The 25,929-nt window shown below is 33.1% G+C and overlaps 1 protein-coding gene and 1 long non-coding RNA gene across 17 annotated transcripts; both read right to left on the bottom strand.

Moving 5' to 3' along the window:
• Positions 1-6,921: 6,921 nt before the first annotated feature.
• LOC18444585 (uncharacterized) lies at positions 6,922-7,704 on the bottom strand. Its single transcript, XR_016045061.1, has 3 exons — positions 7,655-7,704; positions 7,323-7,565; positions 6,922-7,175 (listed from the first exon to the last, which is right to left on the bottom strand). It is a non-coding gene; the product is annotated as an uncharacterized LOC18444585 (long non-coding RNA).
• A 6,572-nt stretch (positions 7,705-14,276) lies between these two features.
• Positions 14,277-25,717, bottom strand: LOC18444586 (hydroxyproline O-arabinosyltransferase PLENTY). Of its 16 annotated transcripts, none has more exons than XR_016051644.1 (11): positions 25,604-25,717; positions 24,119-24,835; positions 23,491-23,558; positions 23,172-23,397; positions 22,925-23,022; positions 22,740-22,809; positions 22,309-22,380; positions 21,945-22,058; positions 20,996-21,273; positions 19,160-19,261; positions 14,277-14,656 (listed from the first exon to the last, which is right to left on the bottom strand). XR_016051644.1 is itself a non-coding variant. In XM_020673774.2 (10 exons), exons 2-9 carry the CDS (start codon positions 24,521-24,523, stop codon positions 19,196-19,198), a joined length of 1,119 nt encoding a protein of 372 aa, XP_020529433.1. In that variant the 5' UTR covers positions 24,524-24,835; positions 25,604-25,717; the 3' UTR covers positions 14,277-14,656; positions 19,160-19,195. The 16 variants fall into 16 exon arrangements, 10 of the variants coding, with proteins under 10 accessions (XP_020529433.1, XP_011627210.1, XP_020529434.1 ...); XR_002282681.2 differs by lacking the exon at positions 20,996-21,273 and adding an exon at positions 14,975-15,116; XR_016051662.1 differs by having other exon boundaries at positions 23,172-23,373.
• Between the last annotated feature and the right edge of the window lie 212 nt (positions 25,718-25,929).

The following is a 25,929-nucleotide window of genomic DNA, read 5'->3' as shown; positions in this document are numbered from 1 at the left end:
TAGTGTTCTCATAATCTGGCAGTGTCTTGGGTACCAATGGGACCAGGTTACTACTAGCTCTCTCCTTATTCACATCAGGGATACAAGTGGCGAAAAATATCCAACAATACACACTCCTATATTAAATAATACTTCACTTGAAAAATTATTTAGGCATCCACCTAATTGCTCTTTACGTAGAAATTTTGGATGCACAGGTTTTGTTCTCGTACCTTCAACTGATAGATATACGCTAGATGCAAGGTCTGTCAAATGCATGTTTCTTGAATATGGGAGACATAAAAGTGATATATCGTTGATATGATTGGAAGCTAAAAAACTAAGAATATTCTGAATATGATCTTTTTAGAAAATATTCCATATTTTTCCAAAACCTGTGTTCATCTCCATCACTATCCTTGACTCCATCATCTACTACTTTCATCTTGTCTTTATTTCCTAACCCTTTGCAGCTGTTTGAAGAACAGATAAGAGCTTCCTCGATTACGTCTTCAACTCCACCACCGCTGAAAATAGGTATTGTACCTACTCCACCTCCTCCCCCTTCCACATTGGCTTTACGATGCTCCACTAGAGTTCCTAAACCACTTGTTCATCTTTTTTTACTTTCAACACTAGAAACACTTTCCATTCCTAGTTCTTACAAACAGGCAGCAGATAATGCAGAGTGGAGTCAAGCAACGCATATAGAAATTGAGTCGTTGGAAGCTAGCCACACCTAGGATTTGGTCCCACTTTCCAAAGGTCATACTGTGGTCGGTAGCAAATAGATTTATACTGTCAAACTTAAGTCGGATGGCATATTGGATTGATATAAAGCTAGACTTGTCGTAAAACGTAATAATCAGGAGTATGGCTTTGACTCTCATGAAACTTTTGTACTAGTTGCTAAAATAACTATTGTCCAAACTTTGATTGTTGTTGCTGCCAGGTGAAAGTAGGATATATTCCAGATGGATGTCAAAAAGGCCTTTCTATATGGGGATCAATCTGAAACCGTTTATATGAGACTGTCACCCAGGTACCGTACTTTGTCTACTCATATGGTGTGTAAATTACGAAAAGTAATCTATGGGTTGAAACAAGCACCTAGAGCATAGTTTGCAAAGCTAAAAAATACTCTTGAAGGTGCAGGATACCGTCAAAATAGCAATGATTGCTTGTTGTTTAGTTCCTCCTCTTCTAACGACAGTGTCTTTGTTCTGATTTATGTCGATGATATCTTAATTATACAAAAAATGATCGTCATGGTATACAAGCCTTATTCAAGTCCTCCAAAGTTCTTTCAAGATGAAGGATTTGGGTCACATTACATATTTTTTAGGACTTGAAATCTCATGATCATTGGAAAGCTATATGGTTAGTCAAAGATAATACACGAAGGAACTCGTAGCACTGGTAGGACTCACAGATGAAAAGAAGGTAGACGCACTATTGACGATGAATGTCATATATGGAAAGACTGACGACGACCCAATTATTGATCCAACTATGAATAGGGTGATTGTTGGTAGCTTGGTTTATCTTACTGTGACACGACCGAATATAACCCATGCAGTTTACCTTGTCAGTCAGTTTGATTCAAATCCTCACATGCTTTATCTTACTTCAATTCATCAAATTATTCGTTAATAGAATCCACACCTAACATCACCCTTTCATATGATAGATCTTCGTCCTTGACCTTAAGAGCATATTCTAATGCTGATTTTGCTGCCTGTCCAAATACGCGTCGTTCCACTACCTGCTATTGTGTCTTTCTCAAGACATCCTTGATTTCGTCGAAATCCAAGAAACAACCATAAGTGTCAAAGTCTTCTATTGAATCAAAATATCGGGCTATGTTTTCTGCATGTAGTGAAATTATCTAGCTCAGACGACTACTTGCAAATTTTGGTGTCATATCGAATTCTCCAACCCCATTGTTTTGCGACAATCAAAGCACAGTAAAGATTGTTAGCAACCCGGTTTTCCATGAACGAACTAAGTATATTGAGATAGATTGCCATTTTGTTCAACAAAAGTTTGAACAGGGAGAAAGAGATATATTGCCACTTTGTTCAAGAAAAGTTTGAACAGGGAGAAATTACATTACCTCATCTTCCTTCCAAGGATTAGATTACTAATATTTTCACTAAGTCCTTGACTAGAGGGCACCATAATTATTTGATGAACAAACTGATGTTAGTACATACACATTAGTTTGAGGGGGAGTGTTAGAAAATACGTCGTAGATAAATATTGTAAATATATGGGTATCTATGTTTGTTGAATAGGATAAAGTTGTAACAACTCTCTACTCCTCTTTAATTTGTTGTTTATAGCCTCCAATGCGTACATACACATCCAAAAAGTATTGTATAAATATATGGGGTTTTCCCAATGTTATACATAGGAAAAATATGATTATTTATTTTTTGACAATAATTTCATGCTTCTCATAAGTCGAAATATTTTTTTTTTTCAACATAGACATCAAAGCAAGAAATTGATTCACAATGATATCTGGTACCCTATTATAAAGAAAGTTGACGTTCCAAACCATTTTTCCATCAATAAGAGCGAATAAATCAGCTACTTTAGAATGGGAGTTGGACACCTGATTGAATAACTCAGTGAAAATAACTTTTAGGGGCCTACCTCCTAGTCATTTGGAATGCCAAAAGGAAATAATCTCCCTTGTAGCAATCTCCCACAAAAAAAAAAGAATCAAACCGCACTGTATGTATCTCAAATAGTCACATCCCAAGACAGAATAGAGACCGTCTAATTTTGGAGTACGAAAACTAAGTATTAAGGAACTCAAAACTCATGTATAGTTTTTAAATAATCATCTAGTGATTCTTAAGTTGATTATAAAATTTTAGATTGAAAAATTATCAGTCTTTCCCCTGAAGGAATAAGTGCATCGTGTACTCCTGCGAGTTGAAGACCATAAGTCGATGGCATTGTTCGATACCATCATCGACATGCAATGCTTTCATATGCAAGCCCATGTCAGCCATACGCGGCAAATGAAGCGGAATTGCAAGAACATAGGAAAGGAGTCGAGCCATATTATAGGTATAATTGAAGGGGATTCAGCTAATGTGTTCTCTCCGCGAAAGCAAAGCATTCCCATGAGCTTTGCAAGGTTTGAAGAACCAACTTTCAGGTACATGAACAAGGAAATAGAGCAAGATTTGAATAGCGGAAAGTTACTTTTAGGCACATAAACAGTGAAAGGAATGGAGAAGCTGATCAATTAGCCAAACCCAAAGCATACAAGGAGGCATTTACCATAAACCACTCATGATATGAGTTATACTTAGAATAGAAGTTAATGGTGATTGAAGCTCATAACGAATGATGGAGAGGCAGCTCCACAATCCTCATAAGGCCTGTGATATGATTTTGTTTTTTTAAAGTTCTACTTTGAGTATATAGCTGATTATGCCTTTTATTTTTTTTTATTTATCTTTTTTATTTTTATTTTTTTTACCGAGATCGCCTCGGCCAAGGTACTTTGACTAAAAAGTGGGGAAAAAAGTTAAAAAGGAGGTAAAAGATTTCTAAAAAATAGTTAAATATAAAAAAAATTAATGTAAATCATTAGAAGACCAAAGAAGATGAAAAAAAATCTATAAAAGATGGATTATTAGAAAAATTGATTTATACCTTGAATATTTCAGAAATATTAACAAAGTGAAAAAATATGGAAGTTCCTAAATCATCTTAAGAACTAGCAAAATCATCTAAACAATATTTCTAACAAATGTATTCGTGTTTTCTATTTTTATAATTTTTTTACCTTTTTTTTTGTGAGTTATTTGGTGCCCATTGAATTAGGCTCCCAACTTGCGTTGCCTCTAGGTCTGGCCGAATTACTCGGTCCAAGGGCGCCCCCGTCTTGACAATTGTAAGGATGAAGTTTCTGAAAGGCCTAGGCTTTATGAAAACCAAATAAAGCCTCACTTCAAATCCTTATCTAGAAAGCACTTTCGGTCATAAAAATATCCATGATGGCTTTAAAATCAATTTTCAATACCGGGAATAAATTTTGAAACTCAAAAAATCGTACAGATCTTGTGAATCTTTGAGTACTTATTTTTAGGGCGAAATGGACGGTCTAGATAATTTGTTAGAAATATATATCTTTTAGAGTTTGAAATCCTAATTTTTTTCACAACCATAATGTTCAAGTAGAGATGATTGATGTAGATGTTTTCGAATGTTTGAATTACAATTTTTATGAGTTATTAGGTGAGGTTCTACTTATTTTAAATGGGCTTCATCCCTATCAAACCATTTTCCGTTTTGTTATCAATGAAGTCGAACATTAAAAAATATACATGTGTGCTTTGGTCAGCTTGCTGAACTCTCTACTTCATGGCATCCTGGACTAGAACTTCTCCCTGTTTTAATTATGAATCTAGTGTTAATGGCCTTAAGCCACCTAGCCAAGAGGCCCAACCCCAATTTTATCAAATCTGGATTTAATGTATAATATGGAGCATAGGGTACAAGAAGCATTTCAAGATTCAATCATGTCCATAAAAGGTTGAGATCCGACTTATCACGGTTTTCTCTCATACGATTTGGGTGGATCATTTTTAAACAAGTTGTCATTAAAAGCTCTCCTTAATCCTACTCTTCTTTCTTCACTGCCTCGGAGGACCCTCCATTTGAAAATCTGTCACTGCTGTTCCATACTGTTCATAAAAAACTCACTCTAATCACGACTGTAATGGAGATACCTGTGGTGCACTGAATATGATAGACTCATTAGGCATTTTCACCAGTTATATATGAAATTGGCATTGTGTACATTGTCGCTTTGCTGAACAGGTATATATGGATAGGCTAAGAGTGCCCCATCATTATTGCAAACTGTATATCTCTGTCCTTTAATGGAGTGTTATAAGGATTGGACTGGCCTTCGAACAGGTGAGGAATTTGTTTTAGTCAAAATTGATCCAATCGAATAAATAAGAAATACGAATGTTAAATTTAAAAATGGGTTATATTAGGGTATTCGAGTATTTCTTTAATGAATTCAAAATTTTTGGACACTATTGACCCCTATGTTGTACTGCAATTTTTTTTTTGAGTAAATGCATGTTTGGTCATTAGAAAGGGTATGCTAGATATTTTTATAAAAAACTGGTGGCATTTTACTGTTGGTTAATAAATCATTATTACTCATGTGAGTATTGTCACACCTTATGTGGGTGATGTCATTATCTATTATAGTTGATAAATTATTATCTTTCTATCAATACTTTTTATTTTATTATTAATTAATTACCTAAAATTCTCCTATACAAAAAAATTGTTACATGGTAGATAAGGGCATCAACTGTCTAAAAATGTTGAGTACCTTAAAAAAATACTCATATTTGTCAGTATCTTAATATACCCTTTAAAAATATGAAGAATATTATAAAAATGATGTTCAACTTTGTTTAGTTTGTTGAATCATTTAAAACAAAATGGGGGATAAGCCAAAACTAATCAAATATTAATCTTGACTAATTTTAAACCAAATGAAATTCTTTTTTTTGACCATAAAGACAAAAGCACTTGTCCGTAGTGAGGCCAATCTAGCGGCTCAGCTGGTGATGACTATGGAGTATAGTTGAAGTGGGCATCTCTTATTTCATCTTCTTTGGAATTTGTAAGAATATGTTCATACAAAATGGGTTGGAAGTGAGACCATATATGATTTATTAAGTTGTATGATTTTAAGAAAATGGTTAAGATTAAGATCATCATCATCCGAACCTTATCTAATTGTTTGGGATGGACTATATGAATCTTATTTTGTTGTATAACATAAATTCATGATTCATAAAAAGATATGGTTTCTAAAGGTTGCAACCTTAAACAATCCAAATAAGGCGCACATCCAAATTTTATTATAACATGTAATTTTGGGGTAAAAAATTCTTAGGATTACCTCAAAATCTATTTTCACAACTAATTATAAAATTTTAAACTCAAAAAATAGTTACAATGAAGTATATCTATAAACATATAAAAATCTTGAAAATGGACGGTCTAGATAGTGTATTGCAAGATGCACTCTTTCTAGAACTCAAAATATTTTTTTTTTCATACTCATACATCTCGTTGTCGAGATAATCAATTAGAAGGTTTTTCAACACATGAAATTTTAGACGTCTACTCTTCTCATCAAGACTCATTTAATAAAAATAATTCTCAAAATATAAATTGACCAAAATATCTCTAAACGTTTTCGTGGATATTTTGGTTAATTAAATTTTTACAAATTCTTTTTTTGATATTTTTACTAGATTCTCCTATATTTAAAAAACACCCCTTCAAAATTTCAAGTGATTTTGATTTATAGAAAAACATTAAAATTAAAATATGAAATGCAATCGTGATCATTGGATCAGCTCAGATTGAATCTAAATCGTTGGACTCATATGTAGTTGTAGACTAATGGGCCTACGGCAGCTTTTTCCATATATATATATATATATATATATATATATATATATATATATATATATATATATATATATATATATATATATATATATATATATATATATATATAAGATCCTATTAATCCAAAGGCTAATGGAATAGTATATATCCAAAGGTCTAGTTTGAATTTGGGTTGATCTGACAGTCATGACCTGATTTTATATTTAAATTTTAATCTTTTATACAAATCTAAATCATATGAAATTTGGAACGTCTACTCTGCTCATTAAAGCACACTTAATAAAAATATTAAAAAAGTAGTTCATAAAAATTAAATTGACAAAAGTACCTATGTTTTTAGTATAATCAATTTGCATTAGATGCATCTATTTTTTTAGTATAATCAATTTGTTATCCAATAATTGAACTTCAAGGAAAAAGTCTAATAACGATGATTAATTAACATTAAAAAAAAAAACAGAGAAGTTTAATAACAATGAGAAAACATTCAACTATCCTGAATTTCCAACAATTCCTTTACATATATCACCACTTCGAACAAACTGAATTAGTTGATTAAGGATCAGACTCAAAATACATGGTAACTGATTAAAATAGAGAAAAATTAACAAAAGTAATGGAAAGAGAAAGGTGCAGAAGTGATATTGGTGTGGTTAAAATGGCCAGATAGCTTCTCTACAGCGATGCCAGCTTTCTCTTGGACTTGAGGCGCGCATTTTCTGCAAATAAAGGGACCAAAAGTAAGAGCTAGAGAGAGAGAAATGAAATGGGTCCTAGCTCATAACTCAGAGAGATCTTATGTTCTTTGTATATCATAGAATTGAGAGAGAGAGAGAGAGAGAGAGATTTAAGAAGTTGATTGGAACCTGGTGCAGAATCAGAGGGTATGTGTGGGGCAAGAGCAGCGGCAAAGACGACGAATGCGAGACAGAAGAAGGCGTAGAAATGGCGACCCACCGACGCCAGAAATGGCTGAACTCTCATCTCCATATTTTTGCAGTGATGGGAGATTGATTTCCTATGATTTCTCAGTACGCATATACGTAGTGACTTTCAGTATTCCCATGTATTTATAATGAGTGCTGCTTAAAACAGGAGTGGTTTGAGGCCTAGAGAGAGACAAAGAGAGATTAAATCAGTGGCAGGCGCAATAAAGAGTTGTTTGAAGCTCTAGAGAGAGAGAGAAAGAGAGACGTGCATTTGTTTGAAGCCCTAGAGAGAAAGGTGCAGGCAAAAACTTGGGGGCAAGTTTTTCCTAATGTACAATTGTTATATATTTCTCTGTTTCTAGCATTTAGATATGAATCAACGGCTAAGATGGATTCAATTACAATATCAAGTTTTTTTTAAAAAAAAAATTTTTTTATAAAATATTTTGACATCTAATTTTAAACATCCACTCCTCTCTTAAACACGCACCAGTAAAACAATTATATAAAAAACTATTCTAATAAAATAAAATAGCCAAAATACCCCTAAAACTTTTAAAGGTATTTTGATCATTTTATTTTAGTGGAAATAGTATTTTTATATATTTTTTAGCTGTTCCATTGAGATGTTGGCACAAATTAAATTTTTTATAAAACATTAGAGAAAATTACATACATATCCGTTATAGTTTGCATTATTACAAAGCTACTGAATAGTTTATGTTATTACCTATCTGTCTGTTTTTTTTATGTCATAACGAAAATTTTAAAAAAAAGACAATTACATTTTTTCAGTTGTTTAACTACCGAAATTAAAACAATTTCCGTTTTTGTACAAAAAAAAAAAAAAAGAACTCTCTTTCGTAGGTCCTATGAATATTCTCTTGACTAATCAAATTTTTTTAAAATTCAATTTTTGAACAACGTCTTCTGCGTATTCTCTCCCTATCCACCAATCAAATTTTTTTAAAATTCAATTTTTGATCAACCAAATTCTCATTCTATACCTTTTTCCCTATGTTTATCCATTCTCTCTCTTTCCACATCTTGGGTGGGATTAAACTCTTCCTTATCTTTATCCATTCTATCAATACATTGCATTAAACTCTTCTCAAGGTTTATCTATTCTCTCTGTTCCAATTACAAATGAAAAGATTATCATTCTAGATTAGTCATTGTAGAGAGGGAATGGATAAACATAGGGTAGATTAATCATTATAGAGAGAATGGATAAACATATAGAAGAGTTTAAACCCATATATATTCTCTATGTTTATCCATTCTCTCTCAGTTATAAACTATTCCCTATGTTTATATTCTCTCTGTGCCAGTTCCAAATCAATTGAAAGATGGTCACGGTAGATTAATCATTGTAGAGAGTGTGGATAAACATAGAGAGAGTGGATAAACATAGGGAAGGTGTTCCAGTTACAAATCAATTGAAAATGGTTACGGTAGATTTGTCATTGTAGCGAGAGAATGTATAAATAGGGAAGGGTTCATAGGGCAGAGTTTAAACCCACCCAATCTAAGGTATAGAGAGACGTAGTGAAGAGTTTAAAGAGAAAAGACGGAGAAAAAAAATTTGGGTTCTTCAAAGAGTTAAAATTTTTGGTTATTCAACAACCAAAAATTTTGAATTTTCGGTTTTTCAAAAACCGAAATTGACATGATTTCAGTGGTTGAACAATAAAAATCTATTGAATTCGATTGTTCAAAAACCGAAAAGGGTAAAATTATCTTTTTTTAAAATTTTTGTTTTGACATGAAAAAAACAGACAGATAGGTAATAACGGAAACTATTCGATAGTTTTGTAATAATGCAAACTATAACGGATAGTATGTAATTTTTCTAAAAATTTATATACGAATGCAATCTTAAAATGTAGAATTAATATGCACCTCAAAAAGCCATCGGAAAAAGTTGTTTTAATGTTGAAAAACCCTCTAATTGATCGTCTCGACATTGAGAAGTATAAATATAAAAAGAAAAAAGATTTTGAATCCCATAAATAGTCCATCTTGCAACATATTATCTAGACCGTCTATTTTTAAGATTTTCGTATATTTATAGATCTACTAGATTTTAACTATTTTTGAAGTTTAAAATTTTATAATCAGAGATAAAAATAGATTTTTAGATAATCCTAAAAATATTTTACTCCAAAAGTAATATGTTAAGATAAAATTTGGAGGTGCCTTAATTGGATTGTTGAAGGTTGCCACATTACATAAACTACACCTTAAATTTTATATTCATATAATTTGTAGAATAAATTAAAAATAAAATATTCTAAAATGTTGTAGAATAAAAACTAAAAATAAAATATTATGAGATGTGAGATCAAGACTAAATGATTAATAACTTATTTGATCTAAATTGAACGGCTGAATGAAAAATATAGAAACCTTTCCAAAACAAAAACTACATAGACTTAGAGAGGAGAGAGAGAGCTAAGAGACAAATCAGAAAACCAGAGCATAATGGTGAAGCAAGGAAAAAACTGGGGCGGCCGCTTGATTTCCCAGTAGGTGCAAGTCATAGACCAGCACTTGGTCTCGCACACATTTTGTCCTTTATATCGTAAATTTGGACATGTATCACCCGCATTTGTCCTCTGACCAAACCGCCCTTTCTCAGCGTCCGAAATTTCGGTCTTAAATTTAGTAAAGTTTCAGAATTTATCAAAATTAAGAACCCGGTTTTATGCGGTCAAGCCCGTATATGTAGAAATACAAGCCCCTTAATAAATTTATTTTTGAGATGGATTTTTAAACTTAATTTTTCAAGATACATAATCTTTAAAATGGAGAGCATGAATATGAAAAAGGAAAATAAATTTTAAAAACAAGGAGTAATCATTTTGGTAACAAAACATTTACACTGATAATTTCTATTGTTTTAGATGGAACAACTACTTGCATCTATCTTTAAGATAGATGGTTTACACTTTTTTAAACCATATATGTAGAAATGTGGTCCAGCTTGTATGAAACAATTTTTCCAAAATTAAATGGAAAAAGATTATTTAGAGCAGAGGCTCTAAACAATCAAATTAAAATTTTATTAGTAGAGGTTGTTTCGATGCCCAGATGTCTTCAAATTGATCATCTTGACATCAAGATGCATGGACATGAGAAAAAAATGGATTCAAGTTTTTGAGATAGTTTAGCTCTTAATGTATTTTGGGACCGTCAATTTTCAAGATTTTCAAGTTTTATAGATCTACTCTATCTACACTATTTTTAACGCTTTAAATTTTATAATTAATAATAAAAATATATTTTAAGACTATCATGAAGATTTTTAGTATTAAAACCACGTTTTTTGATACTATTTGAAGGTGGCTCTGCTTTGATTGTTTAGAGCCTCGGCTCTATACGAACCGCACCCAAATTAAATTCGGAAAGAAAAGTGGAGAACATCTTGAACCTCTTTTCTCGAAACATATTTTATGTGGGCTTGAATGTCAACTTTACATTAGGTTGTAATTCTTAATATAGAAGTAAGGTGCATTTCAAATATCAAGTAGAAAAGACTATACTAAAGTTTGAAAACTTTCTAATGGATCATTTTAATGTATTTTAATATAATTTTTTAAAAATTTTAAAAATAGTTCACTTTTTAACAAGCTACCTCGACACTTTATTTTCAATAATTTAAAGTGTTCATAAATATGCTTACAATTTAATTTTACAATTGATGCTATGGTTTTTAAATTATTGTAATATTTTCGATACTTGAACTATATCTTTCGCAAAAATTTAGTGGTGCATGTCTTTCACGAATATTTAGTGGTGCACGTTAGTTCAAGTGAATATAGAACGCATAGTGGTCTTTTCCGGTGTTAACTTATTTTAAATGTTACTTTTCGCTAGACGACGAAATAGTCTTGAATGCTTTTTTTTTGTTTTTTTTTAATATTAACGATTGAATGCTTATTTCTTGGTTAACACGTAACAAAAGGATTTGTCTCCTTGCATGTCTCAAGCGTTGTCGTGTTCTAATGGAATTTCAAAATTGGAGATGGGTTTTCTGTCTCTTCTATATTGGAAATTATAAGAAATGGAGGTTGCCTATTGCTTTCTCTCTCTATCATACGGGCAGATACTAATATTTCACAGCTTCAATAAAATTAGTCCTGATGATGAACTATTTGTTGTTTGATGTAGTCTATTATCGACAGTTTTATGTATAAATTTATTTTTATTATATTAAAAGAAATTTGCTAAAAAAATATGTTTTTAATTAGAAATAGTTTAAAATAGTTTAAAATAATAAATAAATAAATCTATATAACTAAGGAAAAAGCTGGTGAAGACCCAATAGCTTAGATTCAACCTGGGTGATTTGACGGTCACAACTTTATTTTATATTTTAATTTTAATTTTTTCTACAAATCCAAATAATATTAAATTTTGGGTACATATTCTTCTCATCAAGATGCATCTAATAAAAATAATTAAAAAAATAATTCTTAAAATATAAATTGATCAATACTTCTAAAATGTTTCGAGGGTATTTTAGTTAATATAATTTTGTAAATTATTATTTTTTGATATTTTTAATAGATTCTTCTATTTTAAAGAACACAAGCTAAAAATTTCAAGTGATTTGAATTTATATAAAAAAATTTAAATTAAAATATGAAATACAATCGTGATCATTTGATCGACCCAGATTGAATTTGGGCAGTTGGGCTCATATGTATATGTAGGCTAGTGAGTCAATGCCAGCTTTTCCTATAACTAAAACATATATATAGTACAAAGTACATGCTAAATAGCTAATAACATAATATTATTTATAATATATTCATTTCAAATAATTTCATCCAAACATGTATTTTGATAGTTGTTTGGTACATACTTTGTATAATAGCCAACATGATTTACTTGCTTTGTAAGTCTTATTAAGATGTTATATGAAATTTGATCCGTCAGAAATACTATGAGATATAATATAGTGAATGAGAAAATATGATTGTGTCCTTCTGTTTATGATATTAGATATTTATTTAACAAAATGAGTAAATTGTTTATGTGATATTATATGGGTGCATGAGAACTAGTTATAACAAATTTAACAACGAAATCATTATCGTCATTAGAGCCTTTTCCCAATTATTTGGGTCGGCAATATGAAGGGTCGTATCCTCAATAAAACTATATGTCACCATAAATCTTGAGCAAATTCAACAGCATAAAAGGGATAATAGTTCAATTATAATTAATTCACTTATATTTATGTTTAATAAGCGTAACATGAATCAATAATATACAATCCATATTATTATTATAAATGCATATACATAAATAAGTCACATGAATCAATAATATACGATCCATATTATTATTATAAATGCATATATATAAATAAGTAACATGAATCAATAATATACAATCCATATTATTATTATAAATGCATATATATAAATAAATAATCATCGCAGTACTAAATATTTACTAGAAACTTTTATAATAATAATTTTATTAAATTTAATATAGAATTATGAAATTACTTATATCACACATCTATAAAATTTAACAATGACTCACAATAACTCCAACTTGTGATTTTATTTTATGACATCTACGCACGCAACACTAAATATTTTACTAGAAATTTTTTATAATAATAATTTTAATAAATTTAATATAGAATTATGAAATTACTTATATCACACATCTATAAAATTTAACGATGATTCTCACAATAACCGCAACTTGTAATTTTATTTTATGTCATCTATGCATATATGATTTTTATTTTATTTTTTAGCCAAATCCGAATTATTCGCAACTTTTTGACTTACCAAAATTTTGACGATCCATACTTTTGCTCCAAAATTGTGAATCAAAACCAGTTTATTATTAATTTATTAATTTACCTCTATATATATATATATATATATATAATGTATTTATTGACAAGGTTACATAGGAATGGAACTTAAGACATTGTGCTATAAAAACCTAGCCCCTTCAGCCCGTTTCCTAATTGACCAATATATATTGTTGTTTCCCAATTTGCTAACTATGATTAAAATTCTTCTTGGATATAAAAAGTTGTTGCGATGCCTTCAGGTCCCATTTCAATGGATATAAAAAGCTGTTGCGATGCCTTTAGGTCCCATTTCAATGGAACTCTACTGCCTATTAAGGAGGAAAAAGGGCGTAATTTAGAATTGCTCCAACAATTCAAGGTAAAGGCGGGTTTAATCATACACGGCTCTTATCCCCACTTACTCGTGAAACAATTTTCCGAAAATTTATATAACATCGCGTACTATTAAAGTATGGTGCACTTTACAAATCTTTGAGAGTGTTTAAAAGTTGAAAAGCTCTCCAAATTGCTCATCATAATCTTAATCTCGAGATGCATGGATATGAAAAAATGAATTTTAAATCTTAAAATTGATGTTTCCTAAACAAATTATCTGAATCATCTACTTTAAAAAACTTTAAGAGTTTATAGATCTACCTGATCTACTACCATTTTAAAAATTTTAAATTTCATAACCAAGAATGAAAGTATAACTTCAAGCCATTGCAAGATTTCCAACTTTGAGAACTACATCTCCAAACAAATTTTAGAGTTACCCCTCACTTCTATAGTACCAAGAGGACGCCTTGTATAAACCTCACCCTTCATAAAGTTTATATATATATATATATATATATATATATTTTTTTTTTTTTTTTTTTTTTTTTTTTTTTTTTTGACCAAAATACACCTACACTCCAATTTAATAATTTCAGCACTCCAATTATCTTTTTTTTTTTTATGATTCATCAAATCTAGAACAAACAGCCCGGGCTCACTAGTGACATTACAGTTGAAAGTATCTCAACCTTAAATTCAGATCCGATGGCAGAAAGAGAATGACATATATAAATTCCATATGCTTAGTGGCGTATGGAAAGCTTTCTTATTAATCAGTGCAGCCTGCATAATATGGCAAAGATTGGAGGGACGCAGATTTCCTCTTTATTTTTTCCCCAGCAGGGGCTGAAGGCTATAACTAAAAATTGTTTTATATAACTTGCGTACAAAAATGTGCAATTGCACAAAAGTATTTCTCACACTCAGTTTTATAACTTTTCTTTTCCCTCATAGGAAAAGAACAGAGTAATCCTGAGCAGGAAGTGTACAGACTCTGATATCCTTGTTTGAGATTCAACAAAGATTCTGCGAACCCTGTTTCAAAATAGGCCTTCAAATGTTGCGCATCTCCCAACTGAATTCCACTTTGTTAGAACACTATTTTCTGGGGTAAAGAAAGAAAAAACAGAAATATCAGCACCCACAACAATTCAATTGTCCTGAGCTAAAATGAATCAGTAACTCTTTTTAATTGAGTAATCGAAAACAACCTAAACATAAACCATACTGACTTAAAGCTATGATTCCAAAGGAACACTATTTTCTGGGGTAAAGAAAGAAAAAACAGAAATATCATCAGCCACAGCAATTCAATTGTCCTGAGCTAAAATGAATCAGTAACTCTATTTAATTAAGTAATCGAAACAACCTAACATAAACCATACTAACTTAAAGCTAAAACTCCAAAGGAACAGATGACTACATGAAAGGGATAGTAGAGCTGCAGACTGCAGAAAGGGCATATTTTTGCCAAGCTGGGTACACTACCAACTTCGGAATCCACTTGATTCCCCTCTCTGGGACACTACAAACTTCGGAATCCACTTGATTCCCCTCTCTCCCTTCTGCAAGCATATATGTAAAGTCATTATGCAGAAGTTTACGTGAAGCCCCATGGGATCACTTATGAAAGCATAATTTAGAGAACAAACATGTGGGAGATGATGTGATGACAGTTAAATATAGTTATTTGATTTTTCTCATAAATTTCAGAACTAAGAATACTGAGATATAAACAAAGATAACCAACAATGCCTGCATAGAAATATCGTCTTCTAACATTTCAGTGAACTACAAACCAATTAACATGATTATTTGCCTTTGTCCGTGGACTCCGTTCTCATTGCTAAAATTTAGAGAAACTTAAAGTACAGACCAAAAATGACTTTTGGAACTAAAAAGTGGTTTATATCTTAGGACATTAAATTTTGGAGGTTTTTTTATTCCCATTTTACATCAACTCTAGAACCACCCAAACACTAGCTTTTTTTTTTTGGTATGTTTGTGTGTACTTTGAGCAGTTCGAAAGTTCAAATATCGAACGACAACGGCTGGAGTCGTGGTGGTAGCATCCCCATACCTAGTCACCACTTCGTAGTATCCATTCCTACCGCTGACACACCGAATTAACACTTTCAAAATGTAACTCCCCAATCTATTGAAAAAACAAGTAGGGGCCTGTCATCTCCACTAAATTACCCAAAAAAAAAAACAAAAAAAAGTACAAATATCGAACTGCTTAAACACTTGGTATTTTCTAGTTTTGGGCATTTCAAAAGTCCAACATTCAAGCTTTTGTGTTTTTGGTGGTTCGGAAGTTAGACTTTTAAACTGTTTGTAAAATGGGAACTAGAAAAACCAAAAGCCATCACCATCATCATCATAGCCTTTTCCCAACAAATTGGGGTTGGCTACACGAATCCTGGTCCACCATTCTGCTCTATTAAAGGCCATAACCTCAATGAGGCCAAAAATCCCCATATCTTTTCGGACTTCTTCCAACCACATCCTTTTAGGCCTATCCCTTGCCATTTTTAATCCTTCTACTTGAAATAACTCGCACCTCCTAACATGTGCTATATTGGGTTGGCGCCACATATGGCCAGCCCACCTAAGTCTACTTTCATATTTTGCCTATTGGTGCTACACCTAAATTTTTTCAAATGTATTCATTTCGAATTCTATCTCTTTTTGTCTTGCCACTCATCCATCTCAACATCCTCATCTCCGCTGTACTCATTTTATAGATATATAGTTTTTTGTCTGCCCAACATTCTGCTCCATAGAGCAAAGCTAGTCACACAGCTGTTCTATAGAACTTGCTCTTCAGCTTCATTGGTAAGCGGTGATCACATAAAATTCCAATTGCCCATCTCCACTTCGTCCATCTAGCTCTAATTCTGTGAGCGACATCTTCCTCATTCTATCCATTTTTCTAAATTATTGACCGAAGATATCAAAAGTGCGGTCTTTTTTGTACTTCCTAACTGTCAATCTTAATTACTTCCTCCTCTCCACTTCTACTATTACTAAACTTACATTCCAAAACCCAAAATCCATAAGACATCCTAAAATATAGAACTTTTTTAATTCCAAAATTTATTTTGGGTCAGTACATAAATTTCCTAAAAATTTACGTGCACCATTTATTATTTGCTTGTGCTACCTTCAACTCCCTCTTACATCACCAAGAAACTCAAATAACAAGTTCACCATTATTTCATCATGAAACTCAAATAACAAGTTCACTATTATATCATCATGAAACTCAAATAACAAGTTTGCCTGTATAGATTGACTACCCCTTCATTCAAGAGAGGTACAGCTCAAGAAAAGAAAAGTCCAAAATGTATACCTTTAAGATATCAAACCATGTACACATTTACAAATCACAAGAGACTTAAAAACTAATAATATTAAGTCCTAAATGCATCATGCAATACTGCCATCCAATTGACATTTCCCCTCACAACAGCATTTGCCATTATCTACACCAAAACTTTGTGTTACAAAAGGTGACCAAAAATTGGTATCTAAGTCAAAGGATGTGGTTACATGCGGGTGAAAAGCTAGATAACAATATTTGTCATCAATAAACTTGTGTCTAAGCCTCATATCTATGCTACATATGCGATGTGCAAGAAACGTTAGCAATGCACCTCTAGGCTAGACGTTTTGGTTTTATGTATAATAATGGACCATTTGGGTATGTGATGTAGGCACAGGTTGGAATCCGTCAATCTATGTCTGATACATGGTGAAAAAGAGTCCATGCAAAGATTTGCTTGATGCAAACAAAACTAGAGGGAGAATGCCATGGAAACCAGCTTGAATATGTATATAATTTTTAGAAGGGGGTGGTTTGTATAGAGCCGAGGCTCTAAACAATCAAAGTAAAGCGCACCTTCAAATAGTGTCGAGAAATGTAGTTTCAGTGCTGGAAATCATTGTGATAGCCTTAAAATATATTTTCATCTTTAATTATAATTTTAGAGCTTCAAAAATAGCGGAGATCAAGCAGATCTATGAAAACTTCAAAATCTTGAAAATTGACGGTCCAAAAATGCGTTACAAGATGCACTATTTCCAAAACTTGAAATCCATTTTTTTTCATGTCCAGGGATCTTGATGACGAGATTGACCAATTTGAAGATATTTGGGTATCATCAAAACAACCTCTTACTAGTGAAATATTTGAGGTGGTCTCTAATTTGATTGTTTAGAGCCTCAGCTTTATATAAATTTTTTCCTTTTTAGAGCTACACCCTCAGTGAGGCCATAAGTCCCATATCTTTTCTCGCTACTTCCAACTGTCCTTTTGAGCCTACCCCTTGCTCTTTTTGAGCCTTCCACTTGAACTAACTCCACCTCCTAACCAGTGTTGTACTGAGTCTCTATATGTGCCTAAAAAAAAATTAATGCCCTAAGATTGAACAAAGGCTGTCCAATTTTTTGATGGTCAGGTCTAAATATTTAGAAACTTGAAAATGTATGTGCCTAAAAAAATTAAGTCCTTAATATTGAACAAAGACCATCCAATGTTTTGATGATTAGGTCTAAATGTTTAGAAACTCAAAATATTCTTTTTTTTTATGTGTAATTACCCATGTGGCAATTCTAAAGTGGATCCCAATATTTTAGATAAAAAAAATCCTCCTACCAACCTATGGATTTCCCTCAAGGGCTGTCCAAGGATTTCCAATTTTCTACCAACCATCAGGCTCACAAACACTCCAAGTCCAAACACGAGCATAAAAATCCCCTCAAGGGCTGTCCAAGGATTTTCAATTTTCTACCAACCATCAAGCTCACAAACACTCCAAACTCATCAACATATGGACAAGATGTCCTTGCCATTTCAAAATAGCTAGACAAAAATGTGAACCTAATAAATTTAAAGGGAGACTTCACCTCATGCTTCCCTCTCTCTCCATTTGCCCTCTCCCCATAAAAATACAAATGGTTAAAATTAATAATGTTCCAAAAGGCTGTGTGTTCCAAAATGTTTAAAACTTTCATTAGGCTAGAAAGGAATAGTTGACCTGCAAGTAACTGGCAGTTCTAGCTTATGACAAACGAATTGACTGTCATATTACATGGTAACTGGATTGTTGTCTTTGTAGTTTGTATTTCCCCAATTGTGCAGGCAAGAACATGCCCTTAAAACCCAAAGGTTTGAAAAGAACATGTAAACTCAGACTGTAATCACTAGACAGCATTAAGGATGCTAGGTTTTCATCAAAATGGGAAACCATACTATAATTCAATATGGTATAGAAACACCATGTCCATGGGGTAATCACTGTTGAAAATTTCCATGTATTGAATCAAATGTGTGAAGCACTCGAAGGTTTTCATTTAAGACAAGTTCAACATTTTATCAACTCATGAAGCAACAGACTTCATCATTGAGAGATATCAATTGTGCAGGCCTATCGCGCAGAGATTATTCACCACGACAATCCAACTTTATTACATTTCTTACGTCGCTTTCAAGCACTGGCAGCTTGAACTAAATATTTACAGAAAATCAAAATTTCTGTTTAAAAGGAATAACAACGGATATTTAAGTCTTATGAATAGAACTGTAGTAGCCAAATTTACATACCAAGCTATCTGCTTTCCAAGGTATTTTTCTTCTCTGTTACTTTCCATCATCCCAAGTAGGAATATTAGCAGTGGCGTCATTAACACTCTTTACCAATGTAACCTGAATAAAACACAGAGAGGAACGAAGGACAAAAAGAAATAACCATTACTCAAGTATCAGTTCAATTTCTTCCATCTACAAAACCATTTCAGTCTTCCATTTTACAATTAATTCCATCATTTAAATTGAAATATATATAAACTTTCTGGTCACAAAATGTAACAGAAACAACTTAAGCTATAGCCAGAGTAAGAAATATCAATCTGTGGAGAGATATTTTTTTGTAGTTTATAGCTTGAAACACTAAGATAGACTTCTTTTTCTTGAAGAAACCAAAGATCTCAAAGAAAATATGGTTGCAAGCCCTCAATATTTAACACATAAACATGAGGAAACAGCCTTTACGTACATAATACTTTGTTCAATAGATTCACCATATATATTGCAGAATCCACTTAATTGTTTATTGGCTTTTAAGTATAACTACTCAGTTTCCTAAACTCATGTAACAAGAAAAGATAGAGAAAATTTCAGATCATCAGTAGAATCAACTTTTCCCATTCTAGCAACATTGAAACATGACTTCGAGCAAGTCTTCGCTAAACTTCATAAAGAATGAACAACTATATAGAGGAAGTTCAGGGAATAACTAAGAGGGGGTCCAACCTCAACATGCAACTCCAAATAAAACTGCTGAATATCATATACAAAAAGCCACGTATAAGACATGCTCAGGCATTTCTGTAATCTATACAATGCCTTGCTACTGAACAAATAAACAAGAATAGAAAAAGAAGATAATATACAGCGGCAAATAGAAAGTGCTACATAGTACACAATTCTAGTATTTCCCAAGAAGGTTATAGTTAGTCTCCCAGTCAATATTGGCGTTTCTAAAATGCAGTGAGTAATCAGAGGAGTGGTCAGGCTAAAAGTTTTAAAACTCAGTTTTACACCTCTCTCTGCAGAGTGTAATAATGAGCATGGAAGAGCTATGGAAATTTTTTTTTTTGTTTTTGTTTGGGGGGAGGGGGAATTAGCAACAAACCATTAAACACACTTGAAACCATCCCAACTCATGATCATGTGTTTTCACGGGTAATTTGAAATAAAATCAAACAATATGTGTAAAGTGATAATAGCATATCTCTCATGGAATTTTGATAAATACCCCTATTTCATTTTTTGATACGCAGGGTGAATTAAAAATTTAAAACTTGGATGCATCACATTTGAGCTTCAGGGAAGTCTCAGCTGAGGTATCTATGTTAATTAATTTGATTGCTGAGAGAGAATAACTTCCATACACAATAGATAAATGGACCATACACAACCTAAACAGTAAACAAAATCACTATATTTATTACAAAATAACAGATACGAGTATCTTTGAGAGTTTTCCAGAAGCCTATGTACAAATATCGACATGCAGAGAGCATGGATGTCTGTATCAGACTAATAACTTCAGAAAAAAGCCTTCTAATTATGGGATGCAAATACATTGAACAGTCAACCAAGATTTCCCCACCAAAAAAAAAATCACACAAAATTTCACGTCCTATACATAGAATGATTAGCCACTTCCAAAGATTTAATCTAGCACGACTATTGATGTTCATCTCTGGCTGTAAACTTTGTAAAAAATATGAAGACGTGTAAACAGACAATATTTACTCCACATTTCACTTATTCAACCTATGAAATGATATGCCACCTTGAACTATGAAGACATGGCAACATTGTGAACACAATAACTTAACATTACACTCATTCGTCCAAGAAATGATAAACCACCTTCATAGAGAGCTTGCAAGAAACATTGGATTAGCAGTGCACTGCAACTGTCATAACGTAATGCAAATGACTGCTGAGATAAAAAACCATGTCTCAACTAAGATAGAATGACAATGTGATATCAGTGAGTATGCGAGCTTTGCTTGCTCCTTACTGCTCCAAGAATTGACAATGATCCCGTCTATAAAAGACCAAAATCCAATATTGACACCATGTCCGAAGCGAGAGAGAGAGAGAGAGAGAGAGAGAGAGAGAGAGAGAGTATTCTACAGGTGTATCTGCGTAAGACATGTGATACTGTTTAGTATTCCGAAATGAAATTTGGGCTTTCTGATAAGTATGATTCAAGTTTTGAGTTTTCAAGCCATGATTTAATTTGTACTTTTCACATAAGGACAACATAAAATACTTACTCATTCAGGATAAAAATGTCCTATTTTCAGACAATATTGTAGATAATGGAAATACAGAGAAACTTTTCACATGGATAACAAAAACAAGCAGAAACACTACAAAAAATAAAGCCTGCTTGCAAGACATAATTAGGTACGGTCAATCTCACTAGCTCAAGAATTTGTTAGTTTAAATTCATCAGTTACAAAAGGAATTTGAATAGCTAGGAATTGAACAAAGCCGAATTTTTAGAGGAAAAGCATTCTGCAACCAATAGACTATTGAACCATAGCCCACTCAGGCCATCATCCAATGAACCGCTGGATGGTGATGGAGAGTTGGAGGGATCCACTAGAAAAGGCCATCCAGTGGTGGGCCTCAGTTTTTCTCCATTACTGCTCAAATCTAATTGACGATGATGACACCAGTGGATTATGGCTTTCTGTAGCCATTGGATCATAGTATATCTTCCTTGCGTGGAAGCTCCATCCCAAGAAATGCCACAAGACAAACATGCAATAATTTCCACCAATAGAGAGTCAGATAATCAACATACCACACTTTCAGGAACTCCAGGAGGGGGCAAGGACAGATTTCGCGGTGGTGGACCACGAAGATATGATCTTTTGTCAAATCGCCACTCACCTATCACCCCATATGTGAGCTCACCCTAAACAGATACAAACTCCTAATGTGAGAATTCAATATTATATAATTTAAAGAATTGAAGATTTGTAAATTCCTTAAATTTTTCTTTCCTTGATAAGCATGCACAAGTTTGTACTTGGTCCAGTGCACAATTCCAGTTGCTCATACCGCTGAGCAAGGTCTCTTTTTATTAATTGATGAGAACATTTTTTATACAAGGAAGCAACTCAATTTATAATTTTATACACTATAGAGATGACAAAAAGCATCACCTTAAGATTATAATCGCATCCGTAAGTGTAGTGAATAATAAATGACTTCTCACTTGATAAATCCCAGGGAGGCTGAAAAAGGTCCCAGGCAAAACTTTGTTAAGTTCGATACCTTTAACCAACTTCATTAACTTCGTATAATCAACTTTAGTAACTACAAAGGAATTCTATACCGCAATTCAGAGTATTATGGAAAACCATACTCCAGTGAAGTCATCACCATCCTATGAGATGATGGATGCTGACTTCTTTTTTTTTTTCTTTGGGTTAGGAGAGAGACCTGAACAAGACATGACCCGAATGGTGAGTCCCACCCTCCCTCCATCACTATCCTCATAGGATAGAGAAGACTACAAATAGACCATTATTTCCCGCAGTTCTTGGACCACACCATACTTTCCCAAACTACACATGTTTCAACTACTAATTACCTGAATCATAAAATCTTTGCGAAGAATATGCTTCACACCATGCAATGCAGATGCTACAGCATATGCATACCTAATTTCAAAACAAAAACATAACATGACAACATTAGAAGTGAATGTGTAGATGGCAAAGAAAAACAAATCTAGTATCCAGACTCCAATGCAGGAAGGAAATTGATCTCACTGACATTTCTAGCACCCAACCAAAAGCTGTATCAGCCTTGGGATCATCCTTCATTCCCAAAGACACATTCATCCAAGTAGGAGCAATTTTCTCCAATTGAGACTGGAATCAGAAACTTAATTAGCACACCTAAATCTAGGAATCCATCACTAAAGCATCTATAAATATCTAAAATAAATAAAGGTATCATGCAAAAAGCAAGGAAGTTGAAAATAATAAGCCCCACACCAGCAAGGAAAGGAAACTCTTACCTTCAGAATAATCACTGGAGAATTACCAATTGGATCAACATTTGTTATTGCGCCTTTCTCTTCTGGGTAGAACTTCCTAATTATTTTCTCATTCTCAGCTGGCTTAATGTAAAAGAACGAGAAAGCTGCTGGGTACTCTCCTTTCGCTAAGTTTGGCAGTGGTTTTGTGAAAATATGGTCAGGTTCTGCCATCATTATATAGCTGCATTGTCCATGAGAACAAACTCTAGTACAATATCAACAGTAAACTCTTGTAACTTGAGAGCACATAATTGAATAAAATCAAAAGCAATGACAACCATTAACTATATAAACTTACTCCTCCTTGATTTGAGCTTTTTGAAGCCATTGCACGAACGCCCATGGTCTGTTCAAGACAATGTAGCCCTGCAACACACAATTAAACAACACGAACCTTGACTACTTTAGATGAAAACCATGAACAAAGGCTCTCTTCCAATAACACTTTTAGGATTAACATAAATAGTTCAGGCAACAGGTTACAAAGCAACCGAACTCATGTAGCGAACATATATTTCCCTCCCAAGCAAGCTCTTGAAACATGCATGAAAGTGCTCACATAACTCAGTCAAATTTTTACTAGTGGAAGCATATCACCTTTTTGTCAAAGCAATAAAATGGTACATTTGAACCCCACGTATAATAAAAACCATCGAAAGGGAAATATCAAAAGTAAAGAAAGAAAATGCCAAGTCAAGATTGGAACACAAGAATTGAAGTCATATAGAAAGGAAAAGTTCTGATTACATGAAGAAACACCAAACAATTTCTCTTTACATTCATAAATAAAAGCCCATCACAAACCGAAGATATGATAGAAGAATATGGATAAGATCCCATACATGGAACGCCTAATAAAGATCGCAAGCCAAAGCACAATGCATCATAAGAAACACAGCAAAATGCATCTTGACGAAATATCTTACTCGATCAAGGCCAGAGGGGAGAGGATCAACGACAAAAGTGGGAATCTCATTCATTAAATTGTCAGGTCTCCCTGAATGAAGGACCCTGGTGAATCCACCCATCTCAGACCCAGGCAGATCCTTCACCTTCTTATACCAATAATACATTATTCGACACTGCCATTTGCTATATGGGGCATCAGTAGCTGTAAGGGCAACATGGAAGGGCATTTTCCTCTTTTCTTTCTTCAGTTCCTCAGGCATCGTGATCACTGGATCGAAGAGTTCTGATGGCTCACTTTTGCCTGAAGTTTGAGATCTGAGGTGGAGTATCAGGGTCAACATATTATAGGTAGCAAAGAAAAACCCTAATGCCACCAAAATGAGAAGAACTAGAGAAACTCGAGCCATGTTCTTTCCTAACATCTGGTTTCTCGACCTGATAAGCTTCTAGATAGTTGTCTTGGTAATTCTTCGTAAAGTACAAGATGTGATGCTTGTCTTGTGTCTGTACAAGGGGTCGAGATTATCTCAAGAGTTTCTAGTTAAAGCAATCCCTATGGTATAAATTTTCTTAGAATAGAACATCTGATGCTTGTGTTATACCCATAAAAATGGAAGTATTTATCTCAGGCCTAAAAATAACTGAACCAAGACTTCGAACGGCAAATGGCAACTATGAGACATGATTCGTCATCGATTTCTCAACAAAAATAGAGCATGACAAGTAAATTTCACCTGCATTACAATTGAATGAACACAAATTATACTTTGAAATACAACAGAAAAAGTTCAATGGGCACCAAAGAACAAAAACAGATAAGCCAAAGCAAGAGTCTGATGAACCAGGCCTATAAGTTAAAACAACAGGTGTCGTTTTTTTTTTGTTGTTGACGTACAATTCATTGATATTGAAGGCATATAAGACACAAAAGGGGGACTTCATATCAATCCTTATTTCTGAGAAATGTTAAGGTGTAACAAGGATCAAAAAGTATATTTTGATAACAGCTCTAGAAATTAAACAGCTGAGAATCCAGAAAATACATTCTGGACAAATTAACAAAGAAAATGGAAAAAGACATAACTCTGAATCTGAAACAAATCCCAATTAGGTCCCAATTAATATTGAAAAAATTCACAATTATAGAGAAATAAAGAGAGAGAAATTATGGACCATCAAACTAGAAACATTACATGCAACATTAAAAACCCATTCATAAAAATGCAAAATTGATATGGAATACCCGAAAAATTCATATTAATTCGACTCGAACAAATCACAAAATCAGAGCACAAATGACCAGAGTATAAATGGGCAGAAATGGTTGATTGGAACCAACTGAAACCATACAAAACACAGGTTGAATTCCCAATTCAAACCAAAAATTAAATAAAAGAGTGCCCAAACTCTGCCAGAGCAGATCAGACTCATAAAGATTATAAAAATAAGTAGAGAGAGAGAGAGAGAAAGAGAGAGAGAGGAAGCGAGAGAGAAGAGCTGACCTGCACCTCTGAAAAAAGACTCCGAAGAAATGAATTACCAATACGAGAGACAGAGAAAAAGACAAGAGAGAGAGAGAGAGAGAGAGAGAGAGAGGGATAAGCAGGGCTGGACACGGGAAGAAGACCGCAAGAAATGAATTTTAAATGCACTTCATATTTAATTAAAAAAAGAAAAAGGAGGTTTGAAAATTTCGTTTAGCTTGAAATAGGACTGGAATACCCCTATGATTTCCACAATCACAGAAATATCCCTAGTGTTGTCCTAGGGATTTTTTATATTATGAATGGGTATTAAAATTTAACAAAATTTAGGGAAAGCTTCCATT

Source organism: Amborella trichopoda, chromosome 1 (genome assembly GCF_054954075.1).
Source record: "Amborella trichopoda isolate Santa Cruz 75 chromosome 1, AtrichopodaSantaCruz75HAP2 v2.0, whole genome shotgun sequence".
Classification (NCBI taxonomy): domain Eukaryota; kingdom Viridiplantae; phylum Streptophyta; class Magnoliopsida; order Amborellales; family Amborellaceae; genus Amborella; species Amborella trichopoda.
Note: the sequence above shows the minus strand (reverse complement) of the source record. Positions and strands in the feature narration are given on the sequence as shown.

Excerpts from the sequence above, each read along its gene's own strand:
- LOC18444586 (XM_020673774.2), bottom strand. The coding sequence starts at position 24,523 with ATGTTAGGAAAGAACATGGCTCGAGTTTCTCTAGTTCTTCTCATTTTG. Across the intron at positions 23,559-24,118 it reads TCCCCTCTGGCCTTGATCGA|GGCTACATTGTCTTGAACAG; the intron begins GTAAGATATTTC and ends TGTGTGTTGCAG. Across the intron at positions 23,398-23,490 it reads AAAGCTCAAATCAAGGAGGA|AGTTTGTTCTCATGGACAAT; the intron begins GTAAGTTTATAT and ends ATATTGTACTAG.